This window comes from Pseudorca crassidens, chromosome 3, assembly GCF_039906515.1.
Source record: "Pseudorca crassidens isolate mPseCra1 chromosome 3, mPseCra1.hap1, whole genome shotgun sequence".
NCBI lineage: Eukaryota > Metazoa > Chordata > Mammalia > Artiodactyla > Delphinidae > Pseudorca > Pseudorca crassidens.
Window position 1 is genome coordinate 51,172,081 of NC_090298.1, and position 21,619 is coordinate 51,193,699.

A 21,619-nucleotide genomic window follows, 5' to 3' on the forward strand; every position below is an offset into this window, starting at 1 on the left:
GAGAGGGAAGGAAGCAATTCCATGGGAGGACAGAAGCTTACTGGAAGTTCTTCTTCTCTGGCTTACATTGAAGCAGGAAAAATGGGGTTCTTTTCTAGTACTAGATCCCTTGCTAGGTGCTTTGGAATGAATGAAATGTGAAGAGTAACATCTCTTTCTCAGTGTTATCTCTGACCATCTATGCAAGAAAACATTTACTGAAAGCCTGTTTTGAAGGGAAGCATCTAGGCGATATACATAGTGATTTAGACAGATGTCCCTGCCTTCCATGATCCAGTTTAATGTTGACAGGGATTTTAAAATTGCTTTCCTTAATGTCTTAAAACAATAATGACTTGACTCTCTCTTGGTTCATTTATCAAAGCAACAATGTCATATTTTCCTTTATTTCCAAAATTGGTTCTTCTATATAATAAATCATATTGGGAATATTTATTCCAATGGAGACTAAATTTGGTTGTGCACTGTCATTTAGAAGCTGGTAATAATAATGGGAATATACTACTTAGTTATTTATACCTACCTCAAAAAGATTTGACATGTTTTAAAATATATATGCAATGAAGTAGCAAGGCAAGGGAAGTAATGAAGTATTTCGTTTTTAATATTCTGTCTGCCTAAGAAAAAATAAAATAAGCATACAATTAAATGATTCTCATGATCGATGGAAAGAAACATACCAACTCCTAAGGGCAAGAGAAGTTTTTTCCAGCACTTTAAAAGAAATTTTTTAATGTGATTTCTAGGCATAGTGAGAGATGGAGTAGGCAGTGTCCTCAAAAACATCCTCAGAGCAAATGCAATATCAGGTGTTCTAACATGGTATCTTATGGTATTCTTTGATAAGAGCTGAGGGCATATCAGAGTATAGATTAGGGAAAGCAACATTGCCAGTAGCCAAAAAAAAAAATATATATATATATAGAGAGAGAGAGAGAGAGAGTCTGGTTTTCCTATAAAAATAACTTCTAAAATTATGTAAGTAATACAATTTCATTATAGAAAAATCAGAGTATACAAATAAAATTATAAGCTCAAAATCCTCCATAGTCCTACCATTTAAAGATAACATCATTTATCGAGTATTCTTCCAGAATATTTTATATCCATATACTTAATCATTTTTTTTGTAAAATGTTCATTTTGAACATAAGGCTTTTGACCTGCTTTTGTTTTACTTTTTAAAAATTATTTATTTATTTATTTTATTTATTTTGTCTGAGCTGGGTCTTAGTTGCAGCAGCAAGGTCTTTAGTTGCTTCATGCGAACTCGTAGTTGCAGCATGCATGTGCTCTCTAGTTCCCCGACCAGGGATTGAACCCGGGCCCCCTACATTGGGAGTGCAGAGTCTTACCCACTGGACCACCAGGGAATTCCCTTGTTTTACTTTAAATTCTTGTGATTATATCATTATCTACTTAAGCTATCTACTATTTAGTTTAGTTGTTTATCATTCCTTTTTTTGCTGATATATATGGATAAATATTTGCACACATCTCCGAGCATTTCCTTGTAATGGATTTCCAGGAGTAGAATTGGTAGTTAAAGTCTGTACGTGTTTTAAGGCTATGTATATGTTACAAAATTATGCTCCAAAATTATTGCAAGCAGCAATATAATGAGCTTATTTTCTCAACACTCTGGACTATCCTTTTTTTTCCTTTTAAATCCCTTACCATGTCCTATGCTGATTTTTCTTTTGGTCTGTTCATCGTTTTCTTGTTTATTGCAAGAGGATTTTTTTTTTCAGTAATGTCAGCTTTTGTCATATGTGACAAATCGCTTTCCTATTTTGTCATATGTACTTGAATTATGTTTATTATATTTTATGAATGTGCAGAACTTCTATATTTTATGTAGTCTTATGTAGCAACCTTTGCCTTTATTATTTTTAATTTCAAAGTTAGGTATTGAAAGGCCTTATCCACTACAGAATTACAGTAAATCCCCTACATATGAATGAGTTGTGTTCTGAGAGCACATTCGTAAGTCCAATTTGTTTGTTAAGTCCAACAAAGTTAGCCTAGGTACCCAACTAACACAATCAGCTATATAGTACTGTACTGTAATAGGCTTATAATACTTTTCACACAAATAATACATAAAAAACAAACAAACACAAAAATAGAACATTTTTAATCTTACAGTACAGTACCTTGAAAAGTACAGTAGTACCAGCTACATCACCGCTGCTTTTACGCTTGCTTCCAGACATCCTGAGCTTGAAATAAAGATACTGTACTACTGCACTCTATACAGTACTGTACAGTAAAATACACAAAAGTACAACCACTTGTAGAGGATGCACACATGTGATAACATACGCCAGACATGTGAGCTAACTTATGTGATTGGACATGTGAACACACGATCGCATATTTGAAAGTTCGCAACTTGAAGGTACATATGTAGGGGACTTACTGTTTATAAATAGTCTCTTTACCTATATTTATTTTGGATTTCATTTTGTCCTCATTTCCCTGCTCTTAATTCCAGTCCATTTATTATGGTGTGCGGTTTGGTTAAAAATATAGTACCTTTCAAAAGCAAAACAAGAAAACCACAAACAAAAAATAATAATAATAAATCTTGCAAAATAGTTTTTTACTAATTTAGAAAGAATAAACAGCTTAAGTCATAATTTAAAAAAATATATAGTCCCTTTATTCTGTGTCTGTAAGCATTTATCCCACTAACATTTATTGAACAATTCATTTTTTTTCTATGCTGATTGAACTGCCTTTTTTAGGTAATGAAGATAATTACTAAAATGTTTCTGTGTTTTTTGGCAGCTGTTCTTTTCCATTCATATTTCTATCTTGCCCTATACCATTACTTCGGTCTTATAATTATTTTAGCTTTATGTTTTAATAACTCACAAGTGAATTAATTTTATAAGTTGTTTGGGGAATAATTCACATTTTTAATTGACATTTTTATAACATTGTTATAATATTATAACATTGTTATAATATTGAAAGCATATTGCCTCTCAATAACATTTCTGTAATTTCCTTTCAAATGGCACAGCAAAATTCTTATTAGCTTTATGCCTGTATTTTTTTTTTTTTTTTTTTTTTTGCTGTACGCGGGCCTCTCACTGTTGTGGCCTCTCCCATTGCGGAGCACAGGCTCCGGACGCGCGGGCCCAGCCGCTCCGCAGCATGTGGGATCCTCCCGGATCGGGGCAGGAACCCGTGTACCCTGCATCGGCAGGCGGACTCTCAACCACTGCGCCACCAGGGAAGCCCTATGCCTGTATACTTTTGTTGCTGCAATTGTAAACGGGATTTTTTTCCTCTTCTGGTTTCAGCTGCTTTTGTTGATATTTTGGGAGAAAGTCAGTTTCCAATCTTACACTATTCTGTTAACTTTACTGAACCCTGAGAGTTATTTATTAAGTGAATGAATTAATCATCTCAGCTACCTAATGTCACCATTCCAATTGTGTACAAACCAGGGGACAGTTATTATCAAAGATTAAAGTGGGAAGGTTGTCATTTTCTAAAGGAACTGAAGATATTTGGCAAATGAATAAGGGGTTAGTTGTAATTTAGAGTAGTTCAGTGGATAGAGTTATGATGAAATTCCTTCCAGATTTATTCCATAGAGTGTGCTTAGGAAAATAATGATTTAAACCACTCTCAATATAACATTCAGTATTTCATGTGATTTTGCTTATATTTCTTAACACTGTTAGATGTGATCTTGATAAAGTACTTGATACACTAGAAGTTGAGAATTTGAAGTGGGAGAGCATATATAGAAGACAGGGTGGAAGGCATTAATATCATTTGTTAGTGGAGGTCAAGATAATACTGTCAAAAGTTAACAGAGTGGCATGGACATATATATACTACTAAATGTAAAATAGATAGCTAGTGGGAAGCAGCTGCATAGCACGGGAGATCAGCTCGGTGCTTTGTGACCACCTAGAGGGTTGGGATACGGAGGGAGGGAGAGAGATGCAAGAGGGAGGAGATATGGGGATATACGTACAGCTGATGCACTTTGTTATCAAGCAGAAACTAACACACCATTGTAAAGCAATTACACTCCAATAAAGATGTTTTAAAAAAAAAAGTTAAATAAATAAATAAAACTAGCAAATATGGGGAAAAAAAGTTAACACAAAAGCATACAAAAAAATAGGTAGTAGACACTATTGGTTGCTAATTTATATCCATTACATCTTTCTTCCTAACATACCCTGAGTTTTATTCCAGTATTTAACTCCCTCAGCATAGGTCAGGTGGCTCCTGGGTAGATGAACCCATCTTTGGCTTTTTGGTAATCTATTCCTTTGCCAGTGATAGGTTCATAAATGGGCATGTGTTTAAGTTCTGAGTGATGAGGTGAGACTAAAATTTGCCTTTACTCTTAAGACATGAGATGGAAAAGCTAGTTTCTTCCCCATTGGACATAAACAAGAAGGTGTGTAATAGGGATAATTACTGGCAGCCATCTTATGAGCAAGTGGGGAACCAGCTGAGTATAAAGTCTTTATTTTGGATAGTAAAACTAAAGAAAGAAATGAACAAGGGGTCTTGATGACATTGTTTAACCACCAAGTCAGCCAGGTTTGAAGCCTACCCTACCTTTGAATTTTCTATTACATGAAATATTAAATTTATTAATTAACTAAGGCAGTTTGAATAAATTTTCTATTAGTGTACACCAAGAGCATCCTAACTGATGAAAGCATACTAATAATGAAGGTAGACAATATAGAAACTAAAAATGATATTATTCACAAAAATTTGAGAGGTGAGAAGGGAAGAAGATATTGCAAAAGACCCAAATCCTCCTAGAAGGAAGTCAATATTATTTAAAGTTGATAAATTAAGAAATAGTGAAGAAGATTTCTGGAATGGTAACGTGAGAAGCTTCATGGATCCTCACTCCAGCAAAACAACTGTTTAACTGGTGAAATGATTTTTATTTCATTTAAGTCTATGGAAATTGTCCTAAGGATGTACAGCAAATAGAAAAACATTTATTTTTTAAAAAATGTACTGAAGTCTACCATTATACTCAGTAAGAACATAGAGAGCCTGTCACATTTAGAAATTCAGATGCAAAGGCATGAATTTGGAAGCCTCCCTCACACTATGAACACACACACACACAAACACACACACATACATACACAAATTAACTTAAAATGGAACAAAGACCTAAATGTAAGAGATAAAAATATAAAACTCTTAGAAGACAACATAGGTGTAAATATTTTTTGAAATTGTATTGGGCTATGGTTTCTTAGATATGACACCTAAAGCACAAACAGCCAAAAAAGAAATAGATGAATCAGACTTCATCAAAGTTAAAAACTTCTCTGCTTAAAGGGATATTATCAAGAAAGTGAAAAGATAACCACAGGATAAATGCAAATATTTGTAAGTCATATATGTGAAAAGGATCTAGTATCTAGAATATATAAAGAACTGTTACAACTCAAGAATTAAAAAACAAATAACTCTATTTTAAAATGGACAAAGAGTTTGAATAGACAGTTCTCCAAAGAAGATATAAAGATGGCCAATAAGCATGAAAAAAAATGCTCAATATCATTAGTCATTAGTTGCAAATCCAAACTATAATGAGCTATCACTTCACAGTAACTAGGATGGCTATAGTTAAAAAGATAGACAACAACAAGTGTTGACAAGGATATGGAGAAATTGGAACTCATATATTGCTGGTTGGAGTATAAAATGGCAAAGTCACTTTGGAAAACAGCAGAATAAGTTTTGCACATGGAAGACTCTAAGCCTGCTTGTGAGATTGGGAAAAGTTCTGGTGTTAACTAGAGTTCTTTTGTCTGTGGAGATGAAAAAGAATCCAGGATGGGCAGAGCTGAGGAGACAGACCTCTGGATAGGGAAGACCTTTCTTATTCATTGACTGACAGCCTCATTCTTTCAGACAAGGAACTCCCACATCAGCATCCCAACAGTAGGTCTGTTCAGAGAGGTGCTACATGCTGTATAACAGGATCTGCAGGCCACCTTCATCAGCAACGAAGCATGTCACTGCCCCTATTGTGGACTCTGAAGAACACTGGTATGGGCAGTCCTACGATAGACTCAGTGTTCACTGTTCAGGGATCCCAGCCCATGCTCATGTGGAAGATACAAGTGTCTCAGGTACTGCATAGGGAGCCACAGGGTCAGTACAACTTAACTCTAATTGTGAAGTCACTCACTGCTCTCACCTCATTCAGATGTACCCACACCTCAGCAAGGAGGATTTCTGCCCTTGTTCCACTATTTTCCTCCATTCAATGTCTGTCTCCTTTTTTGACCACCCACCCCATGCCACTACTCTTGTGCCTTTACATGGTGGAACTAGATGCTGATAAGCAGAAGTGCTGGTGAACTCCATTGGGAGAAAAGGAAAAGAAAATGGCTAAGTCCTCACCTTGTGTGTAGAAGTCCCTAAGTAAGTAAAGAAATGACATTTAACCTAATCTAGGATTTTAAGCATAAAGCAGGCTTATGATATTTTTCACCAGGGATATTTTGGCTGTCACAATAATATGAGGATGCTACTGGCATCTAGTGAGCAGGGGTAGGGATGACAGATATCCTGCAGTGTTTGGGCCAGTCCCACACAGTGATGAATTATCCTGTATTCTGTCTGACTTTTAGATGTCCTGCTGGGCTTTATCCAGGACATACAGCTCATCCAAAAGAACATCACACTTCCTCTTTTTATCCACTGTGACAACCTGTAATTGGTCTTGTTCTATTGTCCCTATTCCCATTAACGGCATTTCATACTTTCTCTTATTCTATACCAAAAAATCTGGTCTGTTAATTCTTATGCTAATAGTGGTTTTGTTCTTGAGTTCATCCATGAAATTTTTCATTTTTTCATTTTTCTGTTCATCTTGTACAGAATCATCACTGCCTCCAAAATCCAAACTTGTTCATTTTTTTTTTATTGAGGTATAGTGGATTTACAATGCTGTGCCAGTCTCTGCTGTACAGCAAAGTGACTCAGTTATACACAGACATTCTTTTTTTCTTTATATTCTTTTCTTTTATCACAGGATATTGAATATAATTCCCTATGCTATATACTAGGACCTTGTTGTTTATCCATCCTATATATAATAGTTTATATCTGCTAATCCCAAACTCCCAGTCCCTCCTCCACCTCCCTCCCCCTTGTCAACTGCAAGTCTGTTCTCTATGTCTGTGAGTCTTTCTGTTTTGCAGATAGGTTCATTTGTACCATATTTTAGATTGCATATACAAGTGATATCATATGGTATTTGTCTTTCTCTTTCTGACTTCACTTAGTATGATAATCTCTAGCTGCGTCCATGTTGGTGCAAATGGCATTATTTTGTTCTTTTTTATGACTGAGTAGCATTCCATTGTATATATGTACAAACTCATTCTTTATCAGTAGGAGTATCTATTTCATGATGTCTTTTAGTGTAGTCACTCTTGTGCATTAATGTATGGAAAAAATATATTTTATTATAAAAAAGAAATAGAAAAATAAGCATAATGATTAGAGCAGTGTTTCTCAAATTTCTCTCATTTTCCTACCACCTTTACAATTTTTACTGTATCCACATACCACCAGAATTACTTTTTTACTTAAGGATTTTCTTCACATCAACACACATTTTAAAAAAAAATACTTATTTTAGCCTCATCCTTAACAATTTATTTGTGAATTTATGTATTTGATGTTCTAGTTTATACATTTCTTCTAATATACATTAAAATAAATAACTGAAAATTTTTAAGTTTTTCATTCAATTTCATCCTAAATCCTTTCACATATGGCTAGTGGTTTGCAAACCAAGTGTTGAAAAACACTGCCTTGCAGGAGTTTAATGGAGGTTAATCTCCAGAAAAAAGCTTGAAAACAGGGATATTTAAAACAGTCCCTGGGGATTGTGAGTGGAGCTAGATATAGAGGGAGTGGAATAGATCTTCATTGTTGTTTTAGTTTTGGTTTTGGTTTTTTGAGCCTTTTAACATCATTTGGATCTTTTCAAACCATGGCCATGTGTTACTTTGACAGTTTTTAAAAATAAATAAGTAAACCGAAGTGCAGCATTAAATATGATTGTGGGCAGGGAGGATGGAGTCCTGTTTCTTTTCATACGGAAGACAGAGAATCATGGATTCTTTGAAGCCAAGAATGGATGCTGTGATAACCTTTTTTTTTTAACATCTTTATTGGAGTATAATTGCTTTACAATGGTGTGTTAATTTCTGCTTTATAACAAATTGAATCAGCTATACATATACTTATATCCCCATATCCCCTCCCTCTTGCATCTCCCTCCCTCCCACCCTCCCTATCCCACCCCTCTAGGTGGTCACAAAGCACCAAGCTGATCTCCCTGTGCTATGTGGCTGCTTCCCACTAACTATCTGTTTTGAAGATCCACTAGTATATCCCTATCCATAGGCTTTCAAAAGCCTTTTTCTAAATCTTGAAGTGTAACTTTAAATACAAAATAATAACAGTATACATCATAACAGTACAAAGTACTTAGCATTTTGTCTTTATCATACTAAGAGCACAATAAAGGTTATTGTTGAATTGGGCTTAATTTAGTAGATCTCCTCTTGGCCTTATTATTCCTCTAACAGAGGGTAAACTAGTTATTCTTGGGTAATGAAACAGTTACTGAAATAATTCTTAATGCTCCAGAATCTTAAAGGACATCAATAAGCACAACTTAAACACAAGATGGCTGAGATGAAAGCTTGGATAAATTCTCTAACCTAAGAAGGTCTTATAGTACTAGCAGATTTCTCCTGGGCCAAAGGGTTAAAGTATTTGTAACAACTCTTTTCCTATTCAGGTATAAAAATCATGGGTATAAAATATTGCAGTACCAAATATTAAGTGGAATTATTACATTAAAATGGATAAAATTTTAACTGTAGTTTATCTACCTAATGAAATAGGAACTCCTAAATATTAACATCAGTTAAGCATAAATTATATTCTGTAATGACTTGTATGTTGTAAAATCCATAGCTCCACTTTGACAAAGTGTCAAATATAGAATTTTTGTTTTTGGTTTGGTTTGGTCCCTGTTGTATGTGCCTCTGTCATTAGGCTACATATTTAGTTGGAGATGGAACTTCCTAACTAGATTTTAACTTTGAACAGTTCACTAGGAAAGGGTAAGAAAATCAGGTTAAAATTTATATTCAGAGGATACATAGATAAATATTCATAAGTATTAATGAGATACTCCTGGTTGGTCTCTCTTTCCCAACATTCAGAGTTCCTCTTGCCACCAAATCACATAGGACATGCAGTTACTAGGAGACCTTGCAGCCGCCCTAGGGTGAGAACCTGCCAGGTCTGAAGAGTTGGTTCTGAGGCTTATCTTACTCATATTTCTTTGAGTCAAAGTAGTCATATTCTGTTAAATGCAAGCTGCAATAGCAGACTCCAGTTTTCTCTAACTGGTAGTGTTCCCCTCATAGATGAACCTTTCTGGGTGCTCACATGGGTATAAAATGAGTTTCACTAGGAGAATTAGGGTCCCTTACAAGTGAGACTTTCTTGCCCCTCTTGCAGATGTGCAGATCAAGCATTGCCCTTGAAACCCTGAAGACAGTTTTAAGATAGTTTATAGATTTTCATTGATATCTAGTAAAGTGAGCTCAAATGTCAATATATTAGCCCTTCTCTGTTCCTGTGTAAGGGAAAGACCTCAAATCCCCTTGAAGCAGCATCCTCACTCAATTTTACTCCTGCTGCTGTAAAACAATACAAAGAAAACTATCTTAGATTGTATATTCTTGAAAAATTACTATTTTTCATCATATTAAATATATAAACATATACATCAACATATTAAAGAAGAAGAGTGAGATGAGACTAATCTAAAAGTTCTAAAGATCATCTCACAAGAGGTTACTTAAACTAAATGCTATGTTTAAAAAATGAGGGTTAAGCATTAGCTGGTAAAGATTGTTTTGTTAGAAATCTCCCTTTTTATATAAATGCCCACTGATTGGGACTCTTCATTCACAATCTTGTCTATTCCTTGCAAATGTCCTTTATTGTACATTAATCTCCTGGAACCAAATAATGCCTGTTGAAATGAAGGAAAGTTGGATTTCCACTTAAAATCAGGGCTCATTCTATATATATAATGCAAAACTCTTGGAGAAGTAGTCTTTTTTTTTAACTTTTATTAAAACATGCTTCAAATTTCTTTTTGTCAAATCATCTTTTTGCAAGTTGCATCTTTGTGAAAAATGAAATATTATGTATCAAACAACATAGGACTCAGAAGGGAATTGTAGGGAAAAAAAGCTTTCATTATAATGAGACATAATTTTAAGTAGGTAAACAAGGCCTTTAATAATCTAAATGAGATGGGTGGACACATATATCCTAGGCTTTTAAATTAGAACTTAATACCACTGGGTCCATCTAAATGACTGTGCCCTGTATTTATAATAATACTCTTATTATATTCCCCTCGTTAATAGGACCCTAAGGCCTGAATTAACTCTATCATGGCACTTACCTCATAACTTAATGGTTACCTATTTACTAGATAGGATTTAATGCAGGTACTATGCCTGTTTCACAGTTTTAACTCTTATACTTAGCAGAATGCTTAAAACTATTACTAACAAATATTTGCTTAATTATAATTAGTTGTTTAAATATAAAATTGCCCATATTGAAGCATAAAGCAGAAATCAGAGTTACACTACCCTATTGGTACTGCCTGTAGTTCAAAATTGCGCTGTGTATGTGGTTGTTCTTATTTTATTCTTTATGATACGATACAGTGAAACTCATGGTAATATACACTGTAATAATGTGAACTATGTTTTTATGTAGTTGGTGATTGACTCCTGCATTCAGCCAAGTCAAGAAGACTGGAACTCTTATCTTAACACTTATTTACTATTTCTATGATAGTGTCACGCAAAGATGCTGCTGTTTCCACTGGTACTGCCACCACATTTAACTAAATGTACCATTTGAGTAGACTTTAGAATCTTTCCAGGATATTCAGGGTTTTGTCTTTTTCTAGCATATTGAATGATATGAAATATTGATTACATCTAATACATTATAATGTATATTGTATTAAGAAGCCTCTACTCCCTAAGAGGTAGGGTTGGCAAAGGAGGAGATAAAGGTAGTTTTTATCACCTTTTACTCCAAGCCCTACATCTTGGTCTGCCTTCAGATTTTTCTCAGTGCTTCTTCCAAATAATTCTGAGAAAGGTAGTACTGAATATTTTTTTTGTTGCAATATCCTGGAGTTCCAAGTTCAAATGCCACTAGAATGAAGCAACACTGTTCTATAGAAAGAACAACATCCTTGGGTACGGTTTGTACAGTTTATACCAGAGTGATATAAGGTTTAACCTATTTAAATAAATTCAGGTAATTTTAGAACAGAAAAGGATTTAAGGTCATTTCATCCAGTGGTTATCAAATTTGACTGTGCATCAGAATCACCCAAGGAGCCTGTAGAAAGCACAGACTCCTAGGTCACATCCACAGCAATTCTGCTTCAGTAATATCTGGGCAAGGTCCTAGAATTTGTCTTTTTAACAAGTGCCCTCAGCAATTTTGATGCATAGCCAGGCTCCAGACGTGTATTTTGGAATCAGTGATCTAGTACAATGCCCAGCAGACAGGAATTACATTTAATTAATTTCTATATTTATAGCTATACCAGTAAACTGCTAGACACATAGCTATTGCAAAATAAATGTTTGCCAGAGATAGGGTAGAAAGTGAGTACAAAGAGAAGTTCAACAACTTACGAAAGGTGCCACAGTTAAGAAGCATTAGAACCCAGTTCTTATTTGCCCCAGAAATGGAGGGATAAGGGCTTCTAGGTCCTCTTTTCTCCAAAGGCCTTTCAGATCAGTGTAATAAATAAAATCTTCCAACATCTCATAAGATTATGTTATGGACACATGTATTTATGTTCAACAAAATGTTGTAGGTACATCTCCCATCTCATTTTGCACATTTTAGTAATTTCTCTGATCATAGTTTTTGTAGGTATTATAAATATTTTTATGAACCCTTTTTTTCTTTGGTGCATTAATCACATGGGTTTGTTATGTAGGTTAAAAGTGCATTGTGTAATAAGTTCCTTGAAGCTAGAAAACAAAAATATCACAGTTATCATTATTACTTTTACCTCTCTCATGTATCGTCTAAGAGAAGTTTGATTTGTGACCAGCTTTCAAAACTGCACTTATTGGCCAACTCTTACAAGAATGTCTTTTTGATCTGGTTTACTGAAATCAATTACACTTCCAAATAAGTTTTCATTTTAAGAGAGGGCAGTGCAGTGGCATCCTCTGGTTATTGCATCAACATTTTAGAGCATGGCTACAAGCTCTCCAGAAGGAGGAGGAGGTGGAGAGGAGAAATAGAAAGGAGGGGAATAAGAATTCTTGAGTTTCAAACTCTTCACCTTGGTTTATATTATCTCCCACATGAAATCATTTACCCACCACACTGGTCTTACTTTTAAAGGCATTTAGGAAGTTGTGAGTCAATTTGCCCTAGAGTTAATTGTTAACACAATACCACTTATAGGATTTTTAATTTCTCAGAAAATAACCTGAATTACAGTCATCACTGCTTAAGGATAAGTCCTGCAAGAATTGTTACTATAAGTGAATGTGTTATAAGTCATTTGATAATCTCTTCCATTCTCTTCATCAGTATGAATGACACTGATGAGTCCTTTTAACCAGGTAGTAGTGCCATGACCATCTTACACTAAGGGGCTGTTCACAGGCAGTGGGCAGAGTGGACGTTGATAAAACACCTGTGCACTGCTGCAGAAAACACTGCGAGAATATCCAATCTGAAATGATTTAACTGTTAAACATATGAAGGATAAAACATTCACTAGCCATAACAACCTCCAACATACACGATGAGTACACAGACTATGAAATTACTTTTTCTCTATCTTGTGTGCTTTAATTACTGGCCCTTGGGTGTAGAATGGAGAAGGGAGTTGCCAGTTTAATACTTAACCTCCCTTGCTTGGAGTGGTCTGTTTTTTACATTGTTTCTTTTGCTGTTAAATGTAAACTCTGAGAATCTGTTTTCCCTGTGAATTGCTTAAGGAAAGAATCAATCCTGGAGAGTAATTAGGAAAAATAGAGATAATTTGATGTAACTGGTTTGAGCAGAAGCTCAAAGCCTGAAGGATGGAAACAGAGAAGATAGTATAGGAATAATTGTGGGATGAAAGTAAGAGGGCATCATTGATGGAAAGACTACTTTATTTCTCAGTTAGTAACCAGCTCTACACTGGCCTGCCTGAGAAGAACTTCTCCATCGAACAGTTCAACTCGGATCATGCCTTGCTTTCCCTGGCTCGTATCCAGAGACTCTTAAAGTGAATGTATGTGGGATCTAGTTCCCCCACCAGAGAGCAAACCCCTGCATTGGAAGCGCAGAGTCTTACCCACTGGACCACAACTAAGAGCCTGCATGCCTCAACTAAAAGATCCTGGGTGGGGCTTCCCTGGTGGCACAGAGGTTAAGAGTCCGCCTGCCGATGCAGGGGACACAGGTTCGTGCCCTGGTCCGGGAAGATCTCACGTGCCGCGGAGCGGCTGAGCCCGTGAGCCATGGCCGCTGAGCCTGCACGTCCGGAGCCTGTGCTCCGCAACGGGAGAGGCCACAACAGTGAGAGGCCCGCGTACTGCAAAAAAAAAAAAAAGATCCTGCGTGGTGCAGCTAAGACCCAGCACAGCCTAAATAAATAAATAAATAAATAAATAAAATTTTAAAAATAAAGTGAATGTCATCATATGTGATCTTTGGTATTCGTTTATTTCAAATGAATATTTTCCTTTTCTCTTTAACTCATTAATGTTTCTGAAAGGTTGAGAATTTATCTCTACATCTTTTAAACTTCTTCATATCAGCAGCGTTAGCATCTAAATGGTCAACCCATCACATATGGAATGAAATAAAGAGACTATGACATAAAAAGTTCTAAGGATTTTTCCTTTTCATTATCACTCCTGAGCCATGGTTACACTCTAGTTATTCTATTGCTACACCCATAACACGTTTCCCCCCTTTTTCTGGTCTACCTGTTTATTTCCATCTTTTAGACTGCAGTCTTCTTGAGGGCAGGGCTATGTCTCATTCATCACTGTGTTCTGCATATCTGGTGTAGTATCTGACATAGGAGCTGCTCAGTAGGTGTGTGTTCTGTGTGTAGGCATATCAGAGTTGCATCAAATTCAGAGGAGTTAGGTTTGCTTGGGTTAAAAAAAAAAGTTGACTGTACTTTTGTCTTCACTGTCTTAAAGAGATCTGAATTTATTATCAAAATACTACAACAACCATTTTTCAGGTTCTTGCCATTTTACTCAAATTAATGTTTAAAAATACTATTTTCTTTTGCTTTACTCTAGAACTGAACAATGCCACAAAAACATTCTTTACTAAAGAATATTTGAAAAGAAAACAAAGCTTTCAGAAATCCAGCTCTGCAAAGTGGCCCCTACCAAGCCGCAGAAAAGCATTCCATCTTTTTGGAGGTAAGGAAGCTAATGAAAAAAAAAAAAAAAAAAAGGAAGAAAAGTCTGGTAACCTTGTCCAAGGTCTTCTTTAAAGCTGTTTTCTTTCTGCCTTAGATATATTAGTAGAAAAATATTTCTTTACTCGTCAATTTTAAGTAAGGATTTTGCTAAGTATCCTTTTACTGAAAGCTACAGGTGTACATATGAAAAAAATGGAGACTATACAGTAAGAGCAAAATCTGAGAAAAACTCATGATTAAATTTACTTTGCCTTGATGTCAGTAATGTTTAATATGTAGATAATGAACTCAAAAGTAACAGATTTGACAAAAGCTATATTTGACAAAAGCATTGGTATTCCTTATAAAGGTTTTGAACAACTCATTATCATAATTTAAGTTCATTTCATTTTATTGGTTCTAATCTGTTTTATTTTAATAAATTATTTCTCTTTTATTGAAGTATAGTTGATTTACCATGTCATGTTAGTTTCAGGTGTACAGAAGAGCAATTCAGTTTTAAATATGTATGTATATACACACACACACATATATATATATATATATATATATATTCCTTTTCAGATTCTTTTCCCTTATAGGTTATTACAAGATATTAAGTCTAGTTTCCTGTGCTATACAGTAGGTCCTTGTTCGTTATCTATTTTATGTATAGTAGTATGTGTATGTTAATCCCAAACTCTTAATTTATCCCTTCCCTGACCCTTTCCCCTTTGGTAACCATAAGTTTGTTTTCTGTGTCATGGGTCTATTTCTGTCTTGTAAATAAGTTCATTTGTATCTTTTTTTTTTAAGATTCCACATATAAGTGATACCATATGATATTTGTCTTTGTCTGTCTTACACTTCACTTACTATGATAATCTCTAGGTTCATCCATGCTGCTGCAAATGCCATTAGTTCATTCTTTTTTATGGTTGGATAATATTCCATCATTCATAGATATAGATATATAGAGACACACACACACACACACACACACACACACACCCCCCACATCTTTATCCATTCATCTGTCAGTGGACATTTAGGTTGTTCCCATGTCTTGGCTATTGTAAATAGTGCTGCTATGAACATAGGGGTGCATGTATCTTTTTGAATTAGAGTTTGTTCCAGATATATGACCAAGAGTGGGATTACAGGATCATATGGTAACTCTATTTTTAGTTTTTTAAGGAACCTCCATACTCCATTCTCTATAGTGACTGTACTAATTTACATTATCACCAACAGTGTAGGAGAGTTCCTTTTTCTCCACACCCTCTCCAGCATTATTTGTAGATTTTTTGATTTGAGGTGATACCTCATTGTAGTTTTGCTTTGCATTTCTCTAATAATTAGCCATGTTGAACATTTTTTACATGCCTAGTAGCCATCTGTATGTCTTCTTTGTAGAAATGTCTGTTTAGGTCTTCAGCCCATTTTTTGATTGGGTTGGGTTTTTTTGATATTGAGCTGTGTGTATATTTTGGAAATTAATCCCTTGTTGGTCACATCATTTGCAAATATTTTCTCCTGTTCCATAGGCTGCCTTTCTGTTTTGTTTGTGGTCTTTTTTGCTGTGCAAAAGCTTTTGAGTTTAATTAGGTCCCATTTGTTTATTTTTGCTTTTATTTCCATTACTCTAGGAGATGGGTCCCCCCAAAATATTGCTGTGGTTTATGTTAAAGAGTGTTCTGCCTATGTTTTCCTCTGGGACTTTTATAGTATCTGGTCTTACATTTAGGTCTTTAATCCATTTTGAGTTTATTTTTGTATATGGTGTTAGAGAATGTTCTAATTTCATTCTTTTACGTGTAGCTGTCCAGTTTTCCCAGCACCACTTACTGAAGAGACTGTCTTTTCTCCATTGTATGGTGTTGCCCACTTTATCATAGATTAATTGACCATAAGTGGGTGGGTTTATTTCTGGGCTTTCTATCCTGTTCCATTGATCTATATTTGTGTATTTTTGCCAGTACCATGCTGTTTTGATTACTGTAGTTTTGTAGTACAGGCTGAAGTCAGGGAGTCTGACTCTTCCAGCTCCATTTTTCTTTCTCAGGATTGCTCTGGCTCTTAATGTACTGTTGGAGTCAGTTTGCTAGTATTTTGTTGAGGATTTTTGCATCTGTGTTCATCAATGATGTTGACCTGTAATTTTCTTTTTTTTCTGGTATCTTTGTCTGATTTTGGTATTAGGATGATGGTGGCCTCATAGAATGAGTTTGGAAGTGTTTCACTTTCATACTGTTTTATTTTAATATTTTACAAGTTGTCCCACAAGTTTAGGATAAGTAGAAAGTGTCTGTGCTTTAGTATAGAGTGTCTCATGCTTGTACAGAGGACAAGGAATACTTATTTCTGAGTTCATGTCTAACTAAATGTATGACCTCAGGGATATCATAGAAACCTCTTCTTTTGTTTGTTTCTGATCTGTAAGATGGTAATAATTATATATTCCTAATTAATATAGTTACAAGGATCAAATGAGCTGATGTGAAAGCACATTCTAAATTATAACTAATTGCACTATATAGATATAAGGAATTATCAAATTAGGGCAAGGCAATCTCTAATACCTTTTTCACCTTTGAGAATTTGTTATGTGTAATGATGATCAGACAGTATAAACATAAAATATAATTTCATCTTTTATAAAACCATGGTCTGTCAGAACAGTTTGTGCAGTTTTAGTATTTACCCTTATGATGTTTTTGGGGGGTCTGGTTGGAGAAGCTCAGATATGGGGAACTCTGATCTTCAGGGAACCAGAGGGACTTCTACATAAGAAGACCGATAAGATCAGTACAGCAATGATGTAAACCAAAAGGAGGTAAAAACAGAGCCTTGTATGGTTGAGGCAAAAGATAAATTGAATTACAAAATCCTCAAGGTTTGAAGAAAGTAGTTTAAGGACAAATATAACTTTATACAGTAGTTTGAATGAAGAAACTTAGTTTAAAGACATTTTATAAGTACATACTGTTTTATAAAATGGTAAGTAACTATAGAAACCCATTGTCCATAGATTTGGTATAGATACATTTTAAAATATATTACATTTAGCCCAAAATATAATGTGAAATTCAGTCTTACTTAAAGGATTTCATACCAAAGAAGAGAAAATTTATTGTATGAATTATGTGCTTTAAAAGATTCCTTTGTATCCTACCTTCTACCCTATACCCACATTTTAAAAAGAATGAGTCACTTTTCTGATAATCCCTCAGTATCCTTTGTCTTTTTGTACTCTGGGATACTGAAGCTATAAATTAAATATTTGCTTCTTTGTGATTTAGTCTTATTTGTCCTCCCCATAGAAGTTCCACAGAACTTTAACTTTTTATAAGTTTTTATGGAGGAGGTTCAAAGTAGCTTTATTATACAACCTAACTTAAGCAATATATTACTATCAAGAGCTCAGCTATGCTAAGCAAGCCTCAGCCAAAACTGAAAGAGTTAAGCCTTTAATCACTTGGTACAGTGGTGTAAACAAGAGTGTAAAACCGGAGGAAATGCCAACCCCCCCCACCCCCAATATTCTATTTTCCCCCATGGAACAGTGCACTGGTCCAGGGTCAGGTCGACCAGGACAGATGTGGGGATAATCTTACTGTTGAGGAGGCCCCGAACAAAAGGCCTTGGTACTTTCATGGGCCCTGAGGGGTGTATATGTGTGTGTGTTGGAGTTTTATTTTTGGCGGGGGAAAGAAGGGAAGACTAGGAGTGGAAAAGTACTGAGTACTAATTCAGAGTGGGGAAAAGTATCTTTAAGGTTTCTCCCTAATACCCCTCTAAAGAGGTCTCAGCAGAGATCCAGAAGCCCTCTGCCCAAGCCCTCAGATAAAGAACCCAGGAATGCAGGTGCTGAGGACCGTAAATATATGAAAGAGCATCACAGGCCAGGGGCCTGAGACCTTGATTGCAGCTCCTTCAGAGATTGTAATGCACTGGCTTTACACCAGATCTGGTGTGGGGAGGGCAGCTTTCTTCTGTGATGCCTACCAGGTAAAGCCTCCATAATTGCCTATGGTCAGGCCTGAAAAGCCGCACGTAGGATTTTAATCACAAACCAGACTCAATTACCAGTATTACTGAAGCACCGTCTGTACTCCTTTGTTTGCTTCCTGCCTCCCCCGAATTTTGTATTTATCATTTCTTTGCACAAGTAAGTATACATATGTATACTTACTCAGTGTTATTTAATTTTGCTTGTCTTTGAACTTTTGCAGGGGTAACAATGTATGTATTCTATATTTGCTTTTTCATTCAGCATTATGTTTCTTGGATTTGTCTTTTCAGTGAGCGTAGCCACATTCATTTATTTTTACTGCTATACTATCACCCACTATGTGAATATGGTACAATTTATCTATTCTCCTGTTGATGAACAACTGAGTTATCCCATTTTTTGTTTATAAACAACACTGCTATAAATATTATTTTCATCTGTCCTGGAGCATAAGAGTTCCTCTAGAATAAATGCCAGTAGCAAACAGCTGGGTCATAAGAAAAACACATCTTTAATTTGACTACCTAAACCAAACCATTTTCCTAAATGACTGCTGATCTGTCACCAACTTTGTTTACCACATTTGATGTTTTCAGTCCTTTAGATTTTGCCAGTCTGATAGGTATAAAATGATATCTCACTGGGGATTTAATTTCACTTTCTCTAATTACCAGTAGGGATTGAAAATAACTTTGTATGTGTATTAGTTATAGAATTTCTTCATCTGTGAAATTCCTTTACAAATTTTGTCCATTTTCCTATTGATTGCATTTTTCTTGTTGATTTTTGAGAGTGTTAAAATATTTTCTGCTGACTCCTTTTTTAATTATTTGAATGGCAACTCTCTTCTCTCATTTGTGGTTTGTCTTTTCACTCTATGATATCTTTTAATGAATTGTAGTTCTTCATTTTCTTTATCATCTTTCTGGCATGTGTTATCTGCCTTAAGAAATTCTTCTCTATCCCCAGTGTCATAAACATATTTTCCTGGGTATTTTTCAAATATTTTCAATTTTTTTAAAAAATATTTTATTTTTCAAATATTTATATTTCAAATATTTTTGAAATGATTTGTGTTGTTGATATTTTCTGGGTTTTGGCGGGGAGGGGGGTTGTGTTATAGGGTAGAGAGCCAGTCACTTTGGGATTTTTTCCCATTTAATTTTTTCCAACCACCATTTACTGAAAATAATTCATTATTTCCCCCACTGATTCACAGTGCTAATCTGTTATATTTTAAATTTCCATTCGTGTGAGTCTATTTCTGAGGTCTTTATTTGGTTCCTTTGGTCTGTATATCAAATCCTGTGCCAATACCATACTGTCTCAATTACTGGAGCCTTGTAAGAAGTTTTGATATCTCCCTTCAAACTTGTTTTGCTGCATGAGTGTCTTGGCCTTTTTTTTTTCTTTTTTTTTTTTTTTGGCTCTTTGAATTTTAGAATCATCTTGTCAAGTTCCATGAAAACCAGGTTGGATTAAGGGAAGAAGTTCCTATTCAATGCATGAGTCAATGTGGGGAGAATTGAAATCCTAATAATAACTTTCCCCATCCACTAACTGGTTTTTCTCTTCTTTTATTTAGATCTCCTAAATATTTAATGTCTATAATAAAATGTGATAATTTCCTTTACAAGTGTTTTATACATGTTTTGGTGAGATTTATTCACATATATTTGCTATGTTGTCATCCTTTTTTCTCCTCCTCTGAACCTTGAGTTTATATAGTTGCTGCAGTCCCACTTCTTAATTAACAGCTACCATCATCACCAGTCCACACACTCATTTGTTTCCTTTTATCCTCATATCCTACTTTCCATTATGTTGAGTTTATTTAATCTGTATCTTTTTTATTGTTTTCTTAAATTATGTTTATTGTTTTCTGTGCGTATATTTTAATTTACGGGAATGGTGTCATTATATATTGCTCTGTTTCTTATCTTTTTCATCTAGCACTAGGCTTTTAGATGCATCCGGGTAGCTATGTGTATTTATAATCTGTGGGTTCTAAATAATGTTATCCTAAGGTGTGCATCTACCACATTTTATCCAACTATTCACTGACTGGAACACAGACTACCTCCAGCTTCCTGCCACTACATGTAATACTAATGAATATCCTAATATGGACCTTGTCAAAATTTCTTTGGCCTATAGACTCAGGAGCAGAATGTATGGGTCACAGAATATGAATATACTTAACTTGAGTAAATAATGCCAACAGTTCCCCCAAATGACCAGTATAGATACCTATTAACAGTGCATGAGGGTTGGAAGAAATTAGAACTATGGAAAATGACAAGCGTTGACAGAGAATGGAAATTAGGAACACTCAGTATTGATTTAATTTGCTTTTATCTGATCTCTAGTAGCTTAAGATCCCTACAAATGCTCATCAGTCTTTCGGATTCCTCTTCTGTAACTGCTTTTCTCATTTTTCTAAGGTGGTTTCTGCCCTTATCAGTTTTACAGAATTTCTTGTATATTCTAGATATTAATCCATTTTCTGCTTTAGACACTATAAATCTCTTATCCCATTTTATTATCTGTATATTAAGTTTGTCCATGGTGTCCTTCACTGAAATTCTGAACTTTGACGTCATTAAATCCACCTTAAGTTTGCATTGTCATTGTGTTTTGAAGTTTTAAGAAGTTCTTACCCATTCCTAGGCCACAAAGGTTTCTGCTTAGGTAAAACTATGAAGTTAATATTATAAAACCTTTCTCATTTAGGTCTTTATCTAGAATCTACCTCTTATCATGTGTTACAGAGGGTTCATGTCTTTCTTCAAATAATAGCCCCCTTTTCTGAATATTAAATAGTGATTCCGGGTTTTGTTAATTATTCTCTGTTGTTGTATAGAAATGTCCTTGTGGGATTTTGATCCCATATTCAGCAACCTTACTAAATTACCTTCAGTTTCATTATTTATAGGGTTTGGGGGGCTTTGAATGAAGACAATCATATCTGTCTTGTATGTAAATAAAGACACATATCTTTCAAACTAATTATACGTTTTTTTCTTCTTTTTTTTCTTGTCATACTTTCTGAGCGAGGA

At 35.0% G+C, this 21,619-nt stretch overlaps 1 protein-coding gene across 5 annotated transcripts in view; it reads left to right on the forward strand.

Annotated features, from left to right (window-relative positions):
* RNF180 (ring finger protein 180) overlaps nucleotides 1-21,619 on the forward strand; it is a 283,728-nt gene that overhangs the window by 217,374 nt on the left and 44,735 nt on the right. For all 5 annotated transcript variants that reach the window (XM_067730797.1, XM_067730795.1, XM_067730799.1 and 2 more), the window contains one exon: nucleotides 14,439-14,564. In XM_067730797.1, coding sequence (XP_067586898.1) covers nucleotides 14,439-14,564 — 126 coding nt within the window. The remainder of the gene's footprint in view (nucleotides 1-14,438; nucleotides 14,565-21,619) is intronic.